Raw genomic sequence first — 20,766 nt, 5'->3', positions numbered from 1 at the left:
TCAGGCACCACCAAATACAACCTAGAGTGTCAAAGTGTCCTTTGATACCGCTGCTAACAGGAAATCACTAGAAAATTAAACATTAAAGTAGAAAACCAAAAGTGCTGATTTTTTTTTTTAACTTTAAGAAGTAATGTGGATTTGAAGAGTAAAAGAATATGGTTTATCAAAGAGATACATTATGAAATCAAAGTGAGACATGAAGAATTAGAGATAATGCCAGATAAATATATTTAACAATGTGACCTCTATTATCTTATAAAAAAGAAATAAAACATGCACATACATACGCATGCAAGAAAAAAAGATTTAAAGAAATAAGTCAAAATATTAAAAATCTGGAAATTGTGAGCTATAATTTTTTGTTTTGCTTTTCTTCATATATTTTTCTTTTTTTTCCCCCTCCAAGTTTACGTGTATAATCAGGAAGAAAACTATTTTAAAATGCTGCACTTATAAATTAATTCAGGTCAAACTTAGAAATAAATACACTTGCCAGGTTGATTCTGCTTAACACTGTAGGGGGCTCTCATACACAAAAGAAATAAAAGGTATGGGTTCTTTTTCCCCCAAGCCCTCATACCTTACTCCTCTCCACACAAACTTCCCATCCTGGCTGCCTTCTCATGTCCCCCTCAAGCAAGGCTTCTCAGCAGCAGCACACGTGACATTTTGGGCTGGACAAGTCTTTGCTGTCAGGCTAGCCAGTGCATTGTAGGGTTTCAGCATCAACTGCCCTCTTCCCCCCAGACGCAAGTGGTGGTCCCCCAGCTGCAACAACTAAGAATGCCTCCAGACACTGACAAACGTCCCCCAGGTGGCAAAACTGCCTCCAGTGGAGAACCGCTGATCTAAACCTCCCTTCATCTTAACCCATGGTTAGATTTCCCCAAATGTCTTCAACTCCAATTTCCTCCCTGAATGACTAACAAAACTCCTATTCTCTAAAATCAAATACTTATTGGTCCCAAAGCTCTTTTCAACATACCTCCCTCACTCTAAATAGATAGCTGAATGTTCTTGACTGTTCCTTCAGATCTCTACTCAAATGTTACTTTTTCAAAAAAAAGGTACAAACATCCAGTTACGCAATAAATAATACAATAAATACGTCCCCGGGATGTAAGGTACAACATGGTAACATAGTTACTAATGCTATACTGCATATTTAAAAGTTATTGAAAGAGTTAATCTTAAATGCTCTCATCACAAGAAAAAAAAATTAACTGTGTGGTGATAGATGTTAACTAGATTGTCATCATTTTGCAAAATAAACAGGTATCAAGTCATTGTGTTGTTAATATAGTTAAGTCGGTATCTCAGTATTTTTTTTATTTTTTTTATTTATTTTTTAAAGATTTTATTTATTTATCTGAGAGAGAGAATGGAAGAGAGAGAGCATGAGAGTGGGGAGGGTAAGAGGGAGAAGCAGACTCCCCGCTCAGCGGGGAGCCCGATGCGGGGCTCGATCCCAGGACTCCAGGATCATGACCTGAGCCAAAGGCAGTTGCTTAACCAACTGAGCCACCCAGGCGCCCCACTCAGTATTTTTTTTAAATTGAAAAAAAAAAAGAAGTCATAGTCATGATCATTCTCTAAAATAGCACTGTTACTCTTTATCACTTTGCTTTATTTTTCTTCATACCACCCCTTACTATTCAAAAAATACATTTTTGCTTTCTATTTGTTCTCTTTCCTCCTCTGGAATGCTAGTACCATAAAGACTTGGATTTTGTCTGTTTTGCTTACTGACTGATTCCTGGATCCAAATCAGTGTAAAGAACATGGTAGGCACTCAAAACCTGTCAGCTGACTCAATGAATGATTCTATACATTTATAGATGATTCCTTTCTATCTGCCCTGATTCCTTTCTATCTGCCCTGATCTTAATGGCAGAGAGGACTGGCTTCTTCCTGCTCCTCAGTAAAATTCCTTACTCATTAAACTGCCACTCTCCTTACTTCCCATCCCTTTGAACTAATTCTATGAACTAGAATGATCCTCTCCAGTACATTAACACTGTAGGGGTTTAAATCCAATCTAGACCCCTTTATCTATCATATAAATGATGTTCACCTTCTTGAATTATTTCACTTCCATAAGAAACATACAAAAGATTTTTTTTCCCAAAGATTTTATTTATTTATTTGACAGAGAGAGACAGCGAGAGAGGGAACACAAGCAGAGAGAGTGGGAGAAGGAGAAGCAGGCTTTCCACGGAGCAGGGAGCCCAATGCAGGGCTCAATCCCAGGACCCTGGGATCATGACCTGAGCCGAAGGCAGACGCTTAACTGACTGAGCCACCCAGGCACCCCACAAAAGATCTTCTAAGACTTTTCTCCTCAATCAACCCAATATTCATTTGCCAAATTAGCACTTCTATTTGATGTGTAAAGTCTTATATTCAACATGTTTGAAACAGAACTGTCTTTCTCAATACCAATCACCTCCTCCCATTTCCCTGCAATTCTGTCCCAGGCTTCCATGGGGTCTACATTTAAGAGCGCAATTGACCTCCTTCTGTATCCAATCCCCCTTTTCTTCAAAGTTTTCTTGCATATTTTTCCTTCCTCCTGCTTCCCACTGCCACCACCCAAAGCTGTTATTTTATTGTCCTCTGCCTAGATTATTAAACAGCCTTCTTCCTTCATCACTCACACCCATTATTCACGTTGGTGTCAAAATTAAAAGAATCTGGCTGACATACAGGACTTTAGAATTTAACAAAAAGATAAGGGTAGTACTTGGACATACAAAATGGTAACTGGCAAGGCAGGTCTATCAGAGAACGAATCAGAGAGGCAAAGTAATCAAAGAACAGTAGGCATGGCATGTACTATCAATTTCAGAGGTAAGACTAGAGATGGCAGGAACTAGAACCCAAGCTAGAAAATCTGGGGGGAAAGGTTAACACCAAAGGATCTAACCAACAAGCAGTAAGGAACTAGGCAAACTAATAAGAAGCACCGATGAACTGCTGACAGTAAGAATGGAGTCTGATGGTGAAATTACCTTCTTCTGAGCTAAGAATACATTAAGTATCTCCTGTGTAGCAGCAGAACTGGCATCTGCAGGTGAGGATGTGGGGAGTCAGAAAGTTACTGATATAGACTCCTTTTATAGCCATCACTTTGTTTTTTGTTTTTTTTAAAGATTTTATTTATTTATTTGAGAGCCAGAGACAGAGATAGCCAGTGAGAACACTGAGAGGGGAGGAGAGGGAGAAGCAGGCTCCCCACTGAGCAGGGAGCCCAATGCGGGGCTCGATCCCAGGACCCTGGGATCATGACCTGAGCCGAAGGCAGACGCTTAACCGACTGAGCCACCCAGGCACCCCTATAGCCATCACTTTATTAAGTGACTAGCTGACTGATAAACCTGGGTAAGATAAATATAATAAAAGAAAGCTAACATTACAAAACTTTGCCAACATTTTTTAAATCATGGTTGATACACTGTCCTAAACTAACAAAAAGGTCTGAAAAGACCAAACTGAAATAAATACTAGGTCAAATTAAAATAAAAGCAAATGCAGGTATATGTTAAAGAAGCTCTTGGGGTGCCTTGAGTGGCTCAGTTGGTTAAGCTGCTGACTCTATTTCTGCTCACGTCATGATCTCAGGGTCCTGGGATCCAGCCCTGTGTTGGGCTCCGCGCTGAGCATGGCGCCTCTTGAGATTCTCTCTCTCTCTCCCTCTACCCCTCCCCCCGCTCATGCTCACTCTCGCTCTAAATTAATCTTTAAAAAAAAAACAACAAAGAAGCTCTTAGATTGATAAAATAATAAATTAAGAAAAACTATTTCATGTTTTATTTTAAAAATTTGGTTTTACAATGATATAGTTACTATAATTACACAGAATCAGTTTTAAAAAGTTCTAAGGCTGAACTGGATCTCTAGATTTAAAAAATCATTTTTCTAGCTTTACCTTGTTCCTCCACCATCAATTGTAAGAATTCGGATTCCTCTTCCTTTCACTGGATCCACATACCCAATTAAGGCCAAAATTTCCCTAACTGCAGCCTGAAGAGTTTCATCCTTAATTTGTCTCAATCTTAGTAAATACGGAATAATTTTCTCCTGTATTGAGAGAAAAAATATTTTATTGCTTTTGTCAAATCAAGAATGAAAATGTATGATTATTTTTAACCAACCTATGTAGATCATCACATATAATCACAGTGCCAGTGTTTATTACTTTCTCAATATCTTAAATGACATTACTTTTTAACACAGTAATGTCGATTAATATTTAAATTATATTTCTTCTAATATCTAGGTTAAAAATTAACCTCAGTCCAAATATTTTCTTTAAAAGATTCAATGCTTAATAATTAGAAAAAATATAATTAGCTTAACACAAATTTACAAAGTATTAACTGTTAAAACAAAAGGTATATAAATTGTATAAGCTATTTTCTCCAAATCCTAAAGATCAAACTTCTTCATAGTAATTACTGGAAATAAAACTTATCAAAAGAAAAACAAACCATCTTGTGCACATGGGATATAAGGGTAGCTCATAGTGAAATATAAACAAATGTCAATAAATATAATTAAGGTAGAAGGCAAAAGCTGACCATTACAACAAATAATTCAGATTCAAATTCATTACATTTAAATGGTTAGTTTATTTATTTTTTTAAAGATTTTGTTTATCTGACAGAGAGAGACACAGCGAGAGAGGGAACACAAGCAGGGAGAGTGGGAGAGGGAGAAGCAGGCTTCCTGCTGAGCAGGGAGCCCAATGTGGGGCTCGATCCCAGGACCTGGGACCATGACCCGAGCCGAAGGCAGACGCTTAACGACTGAGCCACCCAGGCGCCCCTTAAATAGTCTAAACAAAACTAGGACTCCAAGACTCTAAGTGTTTAACTTCATATTGCCGACCAGAGGCAAGAGCTTAAATCCCAGGGTTCTATACTGAGTTTACCAGAGATTCTCTAGGTTCTGTACACATAAGCCTCTTATCTGGTTGGGAACCCCAGGTTTAAGGGAATAGGTGACTAGCAGCTATACTTGTGCTATGTAACTTCAGTAAATTAAAAAAAAAAAAAAACCCAATGTATCACTCATTTGTTTCTTTTTTATGATAAATTTAAATCTGACAAAATATTGTTCTATATTCCTTTTCAGTTGGGTGGAGCTTGGGAATGTAAATTTCCATTTCTGGTTAGAACAGTCTCTTTCCAAGAACAATTAGAAAACTTTAATAAAAGACAAAAGAAGTTCCATCTGTTTAAAAGCACAAGAGGGCTGCTGAAGCAATGAGGACAGGAGGAGCTAAGAATCTGGAGAGGAGATAATTGCTAAGAAGTGAGCTCAGGGGCACCTGGGTGGCTCAGTCGGTGAAGCGTCTGCCTTTGGCTCAGGTCATGATCCCAGGGTGCTGGAATCGAGCCCCACGTCGGGCTCCCTGCTCAGGGAGGAGCCTGCTTCTCCCTCTCCCCTCTGCTCATGCTCTCTCTCTCAAATAAATAAATAAAATCTTTTTTTAAAAAAAGAAGTGATCTCATAAACTACAGCCTTTCTTCCCTGAGGTATTTACTTATTTGGGGAAGAAACTAAAGACTGAATAACTGGGACTGGTTCAGACAGAGGGCTATAAACGGAGGACTGAGAAACCAGCTGAGTTAAAAGGTAACTCAAAGAGTGGGAAAATACATTTACAAAAAACACAGTTATTGTATATTACTATTATACGTAATATATACATGTAATATACACCACATATATAAAAACTTTTATCCATAATATATAAAGAAATTCTCCAAATCAGTAAGAAAAAGCTGGTCAACCCAAAGGAAAAATGAGTAAGACCCGGAACAGGCACTTCACAAAGGAAGTATACAAATGGCCAATAAACACTGGAAAAGGTGCTAAACTTCACAGTTATCAGAGAAATGCAAACTAAAGCCACAATTTAGTATCACTAACCATCCAACACAATGGCTAAAATAAAAAAGATAAAGTGTTGGGGAGGAAGTAGAACCCACCAGAAGGTCGACACAATTTTGGCGAAAAGTATAAATTGGTATAAACACTTTGCAAAACCATTTGGCAGTATCTACTTAAGATGAAAATAGGTATACTTCATGACCAGGACCACTACTCTTGGGTATACACTCCCAAACAAATAAAGACCTGTGTTTTCCAAAAGATACGTCCTGGAAGCACTATTCCTAAATACTCCCAGACCGGAAACTATCCAAATGTCCATCAGTAAAATGGATACACCGTCCCCTATTCATACCACAGAATACACCACAATGAGAATGTTTCATAACCATACTCCACATTGAAGGTTCTCACAAATAATGTCAAGTGAAAAAAACAGATATGAAAGAGCACAAGTTGTACCATTCCATTTGTAGAATGTGCAGAAAAAGGCATGACTAATCTAGACTGCTAAAAATCAGGAAAACTGGTCTAATCTCTTTGGAGACAGTGATTGGAAGGGGGCATAAAGGGGTGAGGATTATACAGATGTTTTCAATTTTTGAAAATTCACGGAGCTGTGTGCTTACATTTACTTTTCTGCCCATGATATTTTTATAAAAAGTTAAAATCACAAAATGAACTTGGGGACCCTACCAAAGTTGGGATGAATTCAGCATTCAAAAAAAAGAGAGGGGGGAGGAAAAAAATTATAGAAACACAATTTATGAAAAACTAGGAATTCATAATGATAGTTTAAAAAAATGCCAAAAAATTCATGTCACCAATGAGGCAGCTTTTAAAGCATCTCTTTACTTTGAAAATTGGTGACTAAGTAAAAGGAAACTAAACATTTTTCTTGCTTATCCTGTGAAATTGGTCTTTGAGTAACCAAATAGCTTTAGCTGGTAAAGAAAAGCTCTACTTTTACAGAAGAATGTCAATTACAATGCAGAAGGAGTGGCAGAATTAGAAATTTATCATTCTGCAACCCTAATGAAATGACTAGTTCTGGTAACAATTAGGTTAATGGCTGATGGGATTATGGTTCTAACCTAAATGTCCAATAGAAGATCAGACTGTCATCTCCCTAATCCAGTGGTCAACCTTGGTTTTTCAACCAATTATGCGTGTTCTGATATGATGGAAGATGAGGCACGTGGCATCATATACAATGTGCTCTAACAAAAAATGTTTAACTCAACCAAGTCTTTATATTTATATTCCAGTGTTCGGCAAATACAAAGGAAGAAGGAATACATCAAATAACACCAATGAGGAGGAAGCCACGTAAATCCACAAAGTGAGCCATTCTACAAGATAACCAGCCTGGTCTCTTCAATTAGCTTTTGTGGATAAGGAGGAACAGGGCTGTAAGTGACTTAGGGGAAATAACCAGATGATATATAAATATGGTCTAGACTGGACCTTCATTTGGACCCAATTAGTTACACAAAGAACATTTTCAACTTGGGTATAGGATGAGATGACAATTTACTGACACAGAGAGGTGTACATTACAAACTGAAAAAACAAAAAACAGACTAAAAAGCAGTACATATTGAATGACTTTATTCTGGTATATTATATATATGCATAGAACATTTTCTAGAGAAATACCACGGTAGACATTACTAATGTTCACCAATATCCAATTTGCTTCTACTTCCAGGCACAAGAAGACAGTACTTCTCAGGCCAACGCAATTGCACAGGATAAGTAAGTCATAATTAGAAGAAACCTGTGGCACTTGCTCCTGAAAACTCTTACCCTACTAAGAGTGATCACGGAGGCCTCGAACGCAAACATACGAGAACAAGATCAAAGTAGCCACCACACAGAGGTTCACTGTCCTGGAGAGTCACCCAAACCCCCAGGCGATTTTGCACAAGGGACAAATAAGCTCCTGTTGTGTTAAGCCACTGAGGTTTTGGTATTGTTTATTAACTCGGCTTAATCTGATTAATACAAATAGACACTAATACATTTACAGTGGTAATCTCTGGAGGGCAGAAATATGTTATTCTTATTTTCTCATTTTTTTAATTTTTAAAAAATTTTTTACAAAGTTTATGCTGCCCTTTTTTTAATAATAAAAGGTTACTTCTTTATTTAACAAATAGTGAAAGGAGACTACCTTCACCAACAATGAAAAAAATCATCAAAGGCAATTTCCTAGATGTGGCTGCCATAAATGTAGCACATCAAATACATATATATACACAGGAGGAAACAAGTCTATCAAAGACAATTCATTCTGATTTGGCCACCATAAATATGATTCACAAAAACGTGAAATTCATACAAATGTTTTAAAACAAACAATTCTAGCATTTTTCAGAAGCTCAATTCTTTCGAATAATGAAAACTTCACTGGGAAAGTTCACATGAGAGTGTGCATGTTAACAAGTCTTAATTTATCAAGTTCATTCTTTTTGAGATGCTTCTTATTTAGGGAAATGATAAGAACTTTTTAAAGACTATCCAGATTTTCAATCATACTTGATCAGAATATACATTCCTACAACACATTACTCCTTGGTATTGAAGGGTCCTTAGATGTGATCAGTAAGCAAAATAAAAGTGCCCTTAAAGTTTCTACTAGCAGGACTATTCATAATAGACTAAGACTGGAAAGTACCCAACAATTCATCAGTAGTACAATAAATAAATAAATTGTAATACATTCACACCATGCAATATGAAAGCAACAAGAATGAATGTTCTATAACTACTCACAACAATGTAAATGATTACTACCAACATGATGAATGAAAAAACCCCCCATCACAGTAGTTTGTACAAAAAAACCCGCAAAACTAATCTATCTAAACTAATTTGGGGAGATTGTGACTGAAGGGGGCACAAGGGAGGTTTCTGAAGTGCTGGTAAATTGTGTTCTTCATCTGGGTGCTGGTTACTTGGATGCGTTTAGAGTGTGAAAAATTCATTGAACTTGATTCCAATAACTGCAAGTTGTATTATATTTCAATAAAACATTTTTTTAAAGTATGCAATTCTATTTTAGATCGCTGCTTTCAGTATATCCCTGAAATGTTAAATAGACTTAAAAGCATATCTACCTTTGGAAAATTTGTCTTTTAGGTAAGAGATTAAATATCTATGAAAGATAATTCCCAATTTTATGAACATGAAATTCTAAAGTTTAGCTTTATGATGTATGAGTCAAACAATTATACAACAGACAATTATACAAAGAAGGCAACCTTAAAGACATAACTCTTCAGCAAGATGGTTGTCAAAAAATGGAATAAATATGAACTAAGTTAACTTAAAATTTTCTGAATGGCAAGTTAAAAACAAGCATTAACAGATCTCTAATCAAATGTTAACATAATCTGTTCATTATATATTTGTAATTTGTTGATAAATATGACAAATAATCTTAGCAGTGCAGATGGAAAGAGACGCAACCATATCATTCATGTTTTATAGTATTTCTCTGGAAAGAGTCTATTTAAATGGGTCTAAATTACCTTCACTACTTTATATTTGAAAAAACTGAGGCCAAGAAAAGCTAATCATTTTATTAATATAATTATCAATCAATTATCATTAAGATCATTAAAATGTTGACTTGCAAATACAAAAAGATCATGAAATAAAAATTAGCAATGGTTTTACTTATGAATTACACCTCCTGTCTTAAAAGTAGTTATACAGTATAAACACATTTAAGAAAAATTTGGCAACTATTTAGCAATTCAATGAACACACTGAGATTTATCTTCTATTTTAAAACGTTTAATCTCAAAGTATAGATAGCAGTATCAATAGCATAATTTATCATCATAGAATAAAAGAGTATTTAGCATAATATATATAACAGAATAAGTGGGGCAATTACTGACTCTATGACACATGTGTATGATAAAAACCATAAAAATATTTAAATAAAAAAATGAAAGGTATTGCCTTCTCCATTTTAAAAAGTGTATTAGTATTTCTATTCCAAGACAAAACCAGATTAAATAAATTAGAATTACCTTGACAGCCACTCCTTTTCCTTCAGGAAATTCTAGAAGATGAAAAGTCAATTCTTCAACCCTGTTAATGCAGAGCTTTGGGTCAGCTGTTCTTCTCAATGCCTGAACTAATGCCCGAGTTCTGTTATCAATACTCACTCTTGCAATAATCTACAAAGACATATTAAAATGTATATGATTAGAATGTGAAACTTCTCTAGTAATACCAACACGTGATTAAGTTTCTTAGGTCCCATAGGGAAATGAAATTTATGCATTTGACCAAAATTAAAATGTCAAGCGACACTGATAACGACTTGCCTTTTCTCGCTGAAGAGATAACTGCTTCTTCTCCTCTGCATTTTTGTCTTTGCTGACGGGTTGCTCAGCTTTAATAGCCTCTTCCTGTTCTTCTGGCTGACTCTTTGAATCATACTTTAATTTGGGGACAAGTCCACCAATATAACCACCTACTAAAGCTTGGACACCTTCGGTGGGACGAGAAAGAAAGTTAGCAATACTTTGTTTAGTAGAAAGTGGAAGAGTCTCAGGTGTCCCACTGGCACTTGCAGGCTTGTCCACAGAATATAAAGAAGATTCTGAATCTAGCTTATCAGTCAGGACACCAGGATCTGGAGAGCTCGATTTCTCTTCTTCAATCTTTTTATCTTCAAGTTTGTCCTGGAAATGTTTATTTTCCTTTTTTTGAGACATTCTTTCCTCCCGTTTGAAGTATGAATTAATATGCTTTGATAAAAAGTAGAATGACTCTCCAAATCTTGTGGTTATACTACTTGTGTAACGAAAAAGGCTTTGTTTACCTATATCTTCATCTTTATCTAGAATATGACTTTCTGAAAAAGAACCCTTTTCTACTGATTTGTCACTGTATTTTTTCAGAGATTTGATGGCTTGTTTAATGCCTGTCTGTTTTAACCAGCCACTATCTGATACTTTTCTTAATATTCGAGAACTTGGCTTAAATTGAGCTAAACGTGAGATCATTTCATTCTGAGTGCCAAAAACAGCCTTTGAAACAGAGTTCAAAGTACTTTTAATACGGGACATACGAATGCGCACTTTTGTAAGTCCCTTCGGAGTAGAAGTGCTAAGTTTCAAAATTCCAATATGTAAACCATGGTGGCTTGGAAAGTAACAGTGCTTGCTGCAAGAATGGGCTTCACTTTTGGTCAATTTACATCTTATTTTGCTTGTATGAAAACCTCTTTGTAGACTGACGTGGCTTATCCTCCAGTAATGTTTAGGTGAGCATAAGAAATGCAGTTGCTTGCTTCTCTGCTTCCCACAAAGACTTCTTGCATTACTAAGGAGGTAAATATAATATATATCTATAGTCAAATTAATAGACATAACTTAAAAATCATTTATTTTCTATATGTTATGATTTTCACTTCATTCCTGAATGCTTCATTTAAGAAATGCCATAATTCATGGTCTTACCTGAAATCGCAAGAAAAAAAAAACATTAGGATTCAAGGTAAAATTGAAACTGGGTATAAGATAAAATACATTTCTACTTGAACTAAGCAACTTGTCTCAAAAGAAGACAGAATAACGTATTTCCATTAGGGATAATGTAGATTTGACTTTTAAGCTCACAGAAAACAATTCATTTTTCAGTATAGAATTCAGTGAAAAAAGAAAGTGAGTAGTAGGATGTTTCTAAGAACAAATTTAGAGAAGCTACCAAATACATAAGTTTTCCTACAACACATAACTAAATATGCAATTTAGATCCTATGTTGTTTTTCTTCCTTGTCAAAGTCTGGATTAGTTTATGTGACACTAGACTCTGAGTTCTCTGAAAGAGTCAAGTCTTGTAACTACCTCGTCTATTGCAAACCATTTACAGAATATTTAATCTACACAGACATGGTGCTGGATGCTGAGACCACAAAGACAAACAGGATACGAAGGAACTTTCAGTCTAGAGCTACAGATAGCCATGCAAAAAAACATTTCACTATCTAGTTGTGTTTATTAAATCAAAGAAGTCTGACTAGAAGAGGCTATGTGCCACATCTAACAGACAAGGGGTTCATAACCATAATATAATAAGAAAGATTAATCTAATGGAAAAATAGACAAAGGACATTAACAGGCCAGTTTATGGAGAATTAGATGAAGAAATACAAACAGTAAAATTATGAAAACACCCTTCACCACATCAAAGAAAAATACCAACTAAAACATATTTTGTTCTTTCAATAGGTAAAAATGTAAATGGTTGATAATACCCAGTATTAATAATGGGCTGGAGAAATGGGACACATAGGGCTATTTGACAGTAAGTAATACTAAATACTAAATACTATCTATCTACTATCTATCACAATTTTAAATGCACATATTTTTTGATCAGCAATTCCACTATTAAAACTCTATTAAGAATCCTACAGAAATACTTGTATAAGAGTGCAAAAGTATATATACACATTCCCTAATGCACTGCTTGGAATAATAAAGCAATGAAAAACAACTCTAAAGGTCTTCTAGCAAGGGATGGCTCAATAAATTATGGCACATACATACAGCAGAATGGGTTACCATATAATATTCTGTAGCAGTTAAAGGAAACTAGATCTGCATATCCTTTATATGTACTACAGTGAAAAAGGCCAGCTGCAATACTACATGCACGATACACATGTGGAGATACAAAGAGGTAAACAGGTAGATGTTAGGTAACGGAAGACAGCAAAACCTATACATGCAGTTTAAATGCGTGGCTGTCCACATATGGCGCGTGCACACACACATGCACACACAAACACACACACACACAGATTCTGAAAGGGTAAGCACTAGTTTGTTTATTCTTGTGAACCAAGGAGGGGATCAAAAGAGAATAAGGAAAGGGGCTTTTTCTTTTTCCTTTTGTATTGTATTTTTTACAATGAGCAGGTATTACTTTTATAATTAGAAAAAGCAAACAAAAAAGAAGAAAAAGCAAATGGTTTAAAACATTTTAACAGACGGTGTCATGCGAATGGTGAGAGTGGATATCCAGGTTAAGTCCAAAAAATAAAAAGACACTAAAAAGTGGACAAAGTTAAAAAGGAATTCAAGTGGAAAGTTGAGAAAAGGAGAGAATTTTAGATAGTGGGGGAAAAAAATAAACACAAAGACAAAAATGCATTTAAGTAAGCACACACAGTATGACCAAAAATTGCAAGCAGTCTAGTTTCACGCCAAGACCTCGAGAGAGTAATGAGAATAATGAGGGAGAAGTAGAAGATGATATTGCAAAGATGGTTTTGGGCCAGATTATGAAGGCTCTTACAAATCTTGCCAAGGAGATCGGAGATCAGACTGTCAATGGAGTTATTTTAAGCAAAGGAATGACACTAGAAAGAGGATTCCAGCAAATCTCTGACAGAATGAAACAGGACAGGACTGAGAAAGATAGAAACCCAGAACCCACCATGACTGTTTAGATTATAGTCTGAACTAAAATCTTTCTAAATCGCATGTGAACGTATTATTTTAAAATACCCAATTTTACAGAGAGGCAGAAAGAAAAGAAACCAACCTATCTGCCTTCCCAGCTTTTCTGAATTCCTCAGACTTATGGTCAATGAATAAGCTGAATTAACATAAAAGCCCCATAATCCCCAACACAGAAATATTTGATAAAATACAATTAAAGTACTTGTGGAATAAAAAGCTATGCTCAAAACCAAGAATGGACTCCCACAACTCAAGAACAAAAAAACCAAATAACCCAATTAAAAAAATGGGCAAAGAACTTGGACAGACATTTCTCCAAAGACGATAAACAAATGGCCAACAAGCATATGAAAAGATGCTCAACATCACTGATCCTCAGAGAAATGCAAATCAAAACCAAATGAGATATCACTTCAGACTCATTAGGATGACTATGATTAAAAACAAACAGAAAATAACAAGCGTTGGCAGAGACGTGGAGAAGTTGGAACCCTTGTGCACTGTAGGTGGGATTGTAAAATGGAACAGCTGCTACGGAAAATAGTATTGTGGTTCCTGAAAATATTAAAAATACAAATACCATATGATCTAGCAACCCTACTTCTGGGTATATATCCGAAGGAATTGAAAGCAGGGTCTCCAAGAGGTATTTGTACACCTGTGTCCATAGAAGCACACAATAGCAGAGGTGGAAACAAATGTCCATGGACAGAAAAAGAGATAAACAAAATGTGGTATTTATCTACAATGGAATATTATTCAGCCTTTAAAAGGATGGAAATCCTGTCACATGTTACAAGAGGGATGAATTCTGAGGACATTATTTTAAGTAAAATAAGCCAGTCACAAAAGGACAAATACTGTATGATTCCACTTACATAAAGTATCTAGAGTATTCAAAATCATAGCTATAGAAAACAGAATGGTGGTTTCTAGGGGTGGGGGAATGGGGCAAAAGGGGTTGTTTAATGGGCACAGAGTTTCAGTTCCACAAGATGAAAAAGTACTGGAGATCTATTTTACAACAATGTGAATGTACTTAATGCCACAGACCACATACTTAAACAATTTTAGGTAGAGGTAAATTTTATAATACTTGTTTTTATTACAATAAAAAAACCACCCCAATAGTGGTAAATCCATAGTTGAGAAATCACAAGCCTGGATCTTCTTCAGTCACATTGCCTTGAATGGTGCACAGACCTTAAGCAAATGAAAACTAGTCAGAGCTGGTGAACCCCAAGGGGGTTCAGTAGAATCAACTAAAAGTACCATGAAAGGGGGTGCCTGGGTGGCTCAGTCCATTGAGTTTCTGACTCTTGGTTTCAGCTCAGGTCTTGATTTCAGAGTGTGAGATCCGCACTGAGCTGGGAGTCTACTTGAGATTCTCTCTCCCCCTCCCCCGCTCTCAAGCATGTGTGCTCAAGCTTGCTCTCTCTCTTACAAATAAATAAATCTTTAAACAACAGCAACAAAAAACTACCATGAAAAGATACTTCCAAAACTCAGGGCAAACGGGCTATTTTACTTGACATGACCAAGAGAAGAACTGAGTTGACATTTTACTGGAGACCTGAATTAAGTTAAGAAAATCTGGGGAAAAAGCATTCAAGACAAAGGAAAAAGCAACCAAGAACAAGGGTAGGGCCTTGACTGACATCCAGAGTTAGAAGAAGTCTTCCCAGAAAACAAAACAACACAGGTGAAAAGATATCCTGAAAAAATCAGGGTCATGGAAACCAATACAACAGCAAGTTCTTAAAAGAAGTGCATAATGAGGGCGCCTGGGTGGCTCAGTCGTTAAGCTTCTGCCTTTGGCTCAGGTCATGATCCCAGGGTCCTGGGATCGAGTCCCACATCGGGCTCCCTGCTCAGCAGGAAGCCTGCTTCGCCCTCTCCCACTCCCCCTGCTTGTGTTCCTGCTCTCGCTATGTCTCTCTCTGTCAAATAAATAAATAAAAAATCTTTAAAAAAAAAAAAAGAAGTGCATAATGAACAAAGTAAAATATATACTGGAGACAGTAATGAGCTCTGTCTACTCAAGACTAGAAGAACAACCAGGAAGTTGAAGGTAAGTAAAAAACAGGGAAAATGGTGGAAAAACGGGCCCAATAGTCAAGCAGAAGACAAAGCTATACAAGCCTAGACTACGGTAATGGGTCTGCATTGTTTCTTTCCAATGACATAGTTCTCATGACCAATTATGAATACACCTAACAACAAGGCACTGAAATACAGTATATAAAGCAAAAAAAAAAAAAAGGAACAATTACAGGAAGACTAGACAATTTCATGATCATAATATTTAATACACCTCTTAGAAACTAAAATTATCAAGCAAAAATTAATAAACATAGAAAACTATCAAAATCAACACGCTTAATTTAACTGCTCCCAAATCACACCAGTAAATGCACATGAATAGTTTTGAGAGTAAATTCTGCTGGAACAAAAGTTAGACTGCAAAATGATAAACACAAGAATGTACAGTGGTAGGTGCCATCATCTACTGAGAAAAGAGCAGAGAAGACTAGGGTACCTATTTATAGGGTAGTATAAATACAGTGGAGGAATAAATACAATAGGGAGGTTTAGACCAACCTCTAGGGAATGCAACTGCGTTTTAACTTGAGGAAATAAGGGAATTCCTAGGTGGAGGCTCAGCTGAGGATAGAAAGAATGAATCTACACAGGACTTCCCTTAGTTATTGCAATAATGCAGGCATAAAGTGACAAGGGTTTGAATTAAGGTAATGCTACTGTACTGGAGAAAGCATTATTTTGAGCCACACTTTGAAAGTGGGGAAAGAGCAAAACACGGGACTTGGTAACAGGGAAGAATGGGGTAAGGAGAAGTAGTCAAAACAACTCAAGTTTTTATTTAGAGACACACAGAGAATACCATTTGTGATTATGAGATGACTGGGAAGGGGACCAATTTAATATGAAAGAAAAATCTCTTGGATGAAGTAACATGGGACATTTAAATGGGGATGTACTATAGGAACACAGGCTGTGGTTTATGTCTGGAGTTACCAGCACAATGACAACTAAAAACCTAAGACTGGTTTTACACACACATGCGCGCGCGCACACACACACACACACAAAGGTTTATAGTAATAATTCCTAAGAATTTGGGGATCACAGCTCCTCTTCCTTGAAAAATGGTTATTTACATATATATACTATATTTTCCATAACATTTCAGGACTCATGGACCTACGAAAGTATTCCTTGGATTTGAAATTTTAAAACTCTGGTTTCTTTAGAAAGAAGAACAAGGGTAGAGACTTGACTGACATCCAGAGTTAGAAGAAGTCTTCCCAGAAAACAAAACAACACAGGTGAAAAGATATCCTGAAAAAATCAGGGTCATGGAAACCAATACAACAGCAAGTTCTTAAAAGAACTGGATTATGAATAAAGTAAAATATATAACATGAGAGGGGCACCTGGGTGGCTCAGTCGTTAAGCGTCTGCCTTCGGCTCGGGTCATGATCCCAGGGTCCTGGGATCAAGCCCCGCATCGGGCTCCCTGCTCAGCGGGAAGCCTGCTTCTCCCTCTCCCACTTCCCCTGCTTGTGTTCCCTCTCTTGCTGTGTCTCTCTCTGTCAAATAAATAAAATCTTTTAAAAATATATATATATATATATAACATGGGAGAGAAAGATTATAACTAAGACATGACATGACAGAAACGTGTCCAAGGCTAAGAGTTCTAACTGACCTTTTCACAAATATGTGTTCCACAAGTGAGGCAATATGTACCCTTCAGCACAATTCCTTTGTGATTACTGAGCAAAAGAACAACTCAGTACAAGCTGTATTTTTATCAACTTTGCAAGTGATGCAAATAATTACATCAACTAGTCAACTGATCTTTTCCCTCAACTTCACTATAAAGACACTCTCTCAAGATTTTAATATAGATCTAAGAAATAGAAAAGCAATATCAACATTGAGAAAAAGTTTGATAATAGAAATTATGAAATAAGAACATGTTCTTATAATGAAAGTACAAGTAAATCGCGCAATTTAACAAGATAACTACAATGGATTTGGAAACAACTGCCTCATAAGAGCCATCAATTCTCGGCTCACAGTTTAATACATTTTTTTTTAACTCTGGGATTTAAAAATTCTATTTCACTGTTTTAACAGCATTTCCTCAGCACAATGAAGCATACTTTTGTCAGTCTAAAGTCTCAGCAACCAGGACTATATGCAAGAACCAGATGCAACTGTTACTGGAAGTAAAAACACCATTTTAAAGAAGATAGTCCCTTATGGACACTTCCTTCTATGTTTCCCCTAGAAGTCACCACTTTTTTTTTAAGTTATCATTGTATTAGGCGTAGAAACCAGGTTCCTCCCAGCATGATGACAGAAATGACAATGACGGGGAACACTGCAACACAATGATTCACACAGCTTCATCTTTGAAAAAGCACACACCTGAACCTGCTGAAGCACCAGCAATGGAGGGAGGGAGGCACTTAAATGCGGGTGGGGTTAAAAAGAAACCGCTGGTAACTAAAACATCACGCAGCAGAATGACCCGGTGCACTGAGAGTGGAGGACGATATAGAATAGGGAAACCGTTTTGACAGTCACCACGGAACTGCTGGAGAACCCTAGTTCAGGGGCAGCCAAACACACTCGGGGTAACCGGACTGGGAATAGTGGGGGTGGGACAGAAAGCGCGGGGCGGGACCAGGAAACCAAAACAGCTTGCGGGTCCAGGCTAGCAAAACCCGAGGGGGATGCGGGGGCGGGGGGGATGCGGGGGCGGGGGGGAGGGGGGGGGCGGGCACCGCGCACCAATCAGCCCCGGGTCCGCGGCTCCTTCCGGTGCCCGGCTGGCTCTTGGAACCTTGGTCCCGGGACCTCCTCGAAGCCGGACGTCTCCCCGCTCTCTTACCCTGCAAGTGCCCCCCGAGGGCAGTTAAGAAGGGCCAGACAAGTGCCCGGGGAGACCAGGAGCCTGCCCTCTTCTCTAACCTATCGTCCCGCCTCTGTCCGCCCGCCGCCACTCACCGGGATGCAGGCCGCAACTACTTGGGCGGCAGCGGCGACGCGCCTCTGTCCCGCACTGACGTCCACACACTGGCCGACCCGCATCAGCTGAGCTTCCAACACAAACAGAACAGCAGCGGCCGGGGCGCCACCCCCATAGCTCCGTCCCGCCCCAGCGGAAGTGACGCACGCGCGGGCCGCGTCTACCCGCCAAGCCGGGAGGAGCCCCTCCGCTCGGCTCCGGCCTGGGCCAACCTGTCAATCGCCGCTCCTTTTCCCAGACATGCGCAATAGAGCCTGAGTGAGCGACGTGCGGGAGATGTGCGTGCGTGCACGCGCCTGCTTGCGCCGGGGAGGCGCGGCTGGGTTGGTGGGGGCCGTTGTTTCACTCCGTGTGCTTGTCAACCGGCCTCCCTCCTCACGTCCCTGAGGGCGGTGTCTGCGCGCTGTCCAATCTGCGGAGCTGGGGGCTGCGTTCCCGTCGGCCGAGAGGGTGGCGGGCGGCCTGGGCCGGGGCTTCTACCCCTCTGCTTAGCCTTCTGCTGTCGCCATTCCTGGGCATGGCCACCGCGGCTAAGTATCACTGGAAAGCCCTTCCACATGTATTATCGTATTGGAAGTTAGCTTGTGACATTACCCTGTACCTCCCACAAAAGGTCCCACACTTCACACTTACATTTTTCGAATTCTGACATTGTATGCATACCAGATGAGCAATCTACAGCCTCACAGCAGATATGGCCCATCGGCTGTTTTTGTACATCTGTGAGCTAAGAATGCCTTTACATTCTTCAGTGGTTAAAAAAATTAAAAAGTTCCTTGCTCAGCGAGGAGTCTGCTTCTCCTTCTGACCCTCCCCCCTCATGCTCTCTCTCTCATTCTCTCTCTCTCATTCTCTCTCTCTCAAATAAATAAAAATCTGAAAAAAAAAATTAAAAAGTATGCTTCGGAACACATGCAATAACATGAAATCCAAATTCCAATGTCCGTAAAAAAAAGTTTTATTAGAACACAACCATGCCCATTCCTCTATTCAAGCAACTTTCATGCCTACAGCAGTGAATGTGAGTAGTTACAACAGCTTCCTTTATTCTCTTGAACTGACCTTGCAATTAAATCATGGTAAATCAGAAAAGTAGCCTGTACTAGACTGCAACCTCAAAATGTTACCAAGACTTAGACTCTTTTCCCTTAAAACTCACCAGCCTTTATTTTATTTTTTTAAGATTTTTTATTTATTTATTTGACAGAGAGCACAAGTAGGCAGAGTGGTAGACAGAGGGAGAAGGAGAAGCAGGCTCCCCGCTGAGCAGGGAGCCTGATATGGGACTCGATCCCAGCATCCTGGGATCATGACCTGAGCCGAAGGCAGACGCTTAACGACTGAGCCACCCAGGCACCCAAAACTCACCAGCCTTTAGCACCCTGTAAGATTATTGTAAAATCTTTAGGGGAATTGCATGAACTGTCAAACATAGTGGATATTAGACGGATATCTCTCTCTCCCAATCTCTCTCTCTCTCTCTCTCTATATATATATATAATTTTTTTTGAAATTATGGCAAGGAAGCCATCTTGTTATCTTACTAGGCTCTTGGGGCACAGATGGCTGGATTTTGTACATCACAATGCCTGAAGCACATGATTCAGACATGTTATTTTTTATACGATAGTTAAAAGATGTATGCAACAAATTAAACTTTAGAGGTGTTTGGAGATAACTTTAGTTCTGGAGTGATGCTTCTCCCCATTGTTAAAAAAAAATTATTCTTCCACTTATTAAAACTGTAAGAAAGACCTTATTGCTGTAGGTGTCAAGACTATTGCAGTAGGGAAGAGAGATTGGGCTCAACTATGACAGCTGGAGATGCACAGCAGATGAGCAGAGTGAGAGGGGTCAGTGGATAGAAAATTACTAAGAGGGGACATCAAGCGTGGGAGTGATTCTTGCTTAACCGATTTCACAGGATTCTTGCTGAGGACAGGCCCGTGAGGTCATATATCAAAGGTGGGGGATGAGGAATTTGATCAGATATCAAGGGTGGTCAGATAGAAAGGGTGGGAGATTCTCTCCAAACTGACTTAGCAGGATTCTTACTAAAACTGGACTTGGCAGGCCAAAGACAGGGTCCAGGCAGGAAGACTACCTGAGAGGAGGACTCACAGATGCCTAAAGTTTGGTCAAACAGAAAGTCTTTGTCACCATCTATTCTCCCCTTGTTTTCCTTTATTCCCTAATTTAGTCAGGCTTCATCAAATATCTAGATTTTTCTCCCATGTCAGAAATTTTCAAATAATTCTCAAGTCCTTCTCCTTCTTTGCCCTTCCCTTCCCTCCCTGTCTGCCCCCA

At 38.4% G+C, this 20,766-nt stretch overlaps 1 protein-coding gene across 3 annotated transcripts in view; it reads right to left on the bottom strand.

Annotated features, from left to right (window-relative positions):
* The window catches only part of PNPLA8 (patatin like phospholipase domain containing 8), a 43,535-nt gene extending 24,971 nt beyond the window's left edge, over positions 1 to 18,564 (bottom strand). For 2 of the 3 annotated variants that reach the window (XM_021682914.1, XM_021682915.1), the window contains exons 1-4: positions 18,438 to 18,564; positions 10,248 to 11,387; positions 9,948 to 10,097; positions 3,932 to 4,083 (exon numbers count right to left, since the gene is read on the bottom strand). In XM_021682914.1, the coding sequence (XP_021538589.1) occupies positions 3,932 to 4,083; positions 9,948 to 10,097; positions 10,248 to 11,297 (1,352 nt within the window). In that variant the 5' untranslated portion in view covers positions 11,298 to 11,387; positions 18,438 to 18,564. The remainder of the gene's footprint in view (positions 1 to 3,931; positions 4,084 to 9,947; positions 10,098 to 10,247; positions 11,388 to 18,437) is intronic. The other variant, XM_021682916.1, reaches the window with a different exon arrangement.
* Between the last annotated feature and the right edge of the window lie 2,202 nt (positions 18,565 to 20,766).

The sequence above is a fragment of the Neomonachus schauinslandi genome, chromosome 12 (assembly GCF_002201575.2).
Source record: "Neomonachus schauinslandi chromosome 12, ASM220157v2, whole genome shotgun sequence".
NCBI classification, from domain to species: Eukaryota; Metazoa; Chordata; class Mammalia; order Carnivora; family Phocidae; genus Neomonachus; species Neomonachus schauinslandi.
The sequence above is the reverse complement of the archived record's forward strand: the minus strand, read 5'-3'. Positions and strand labels throughout refer to the sequence as shown.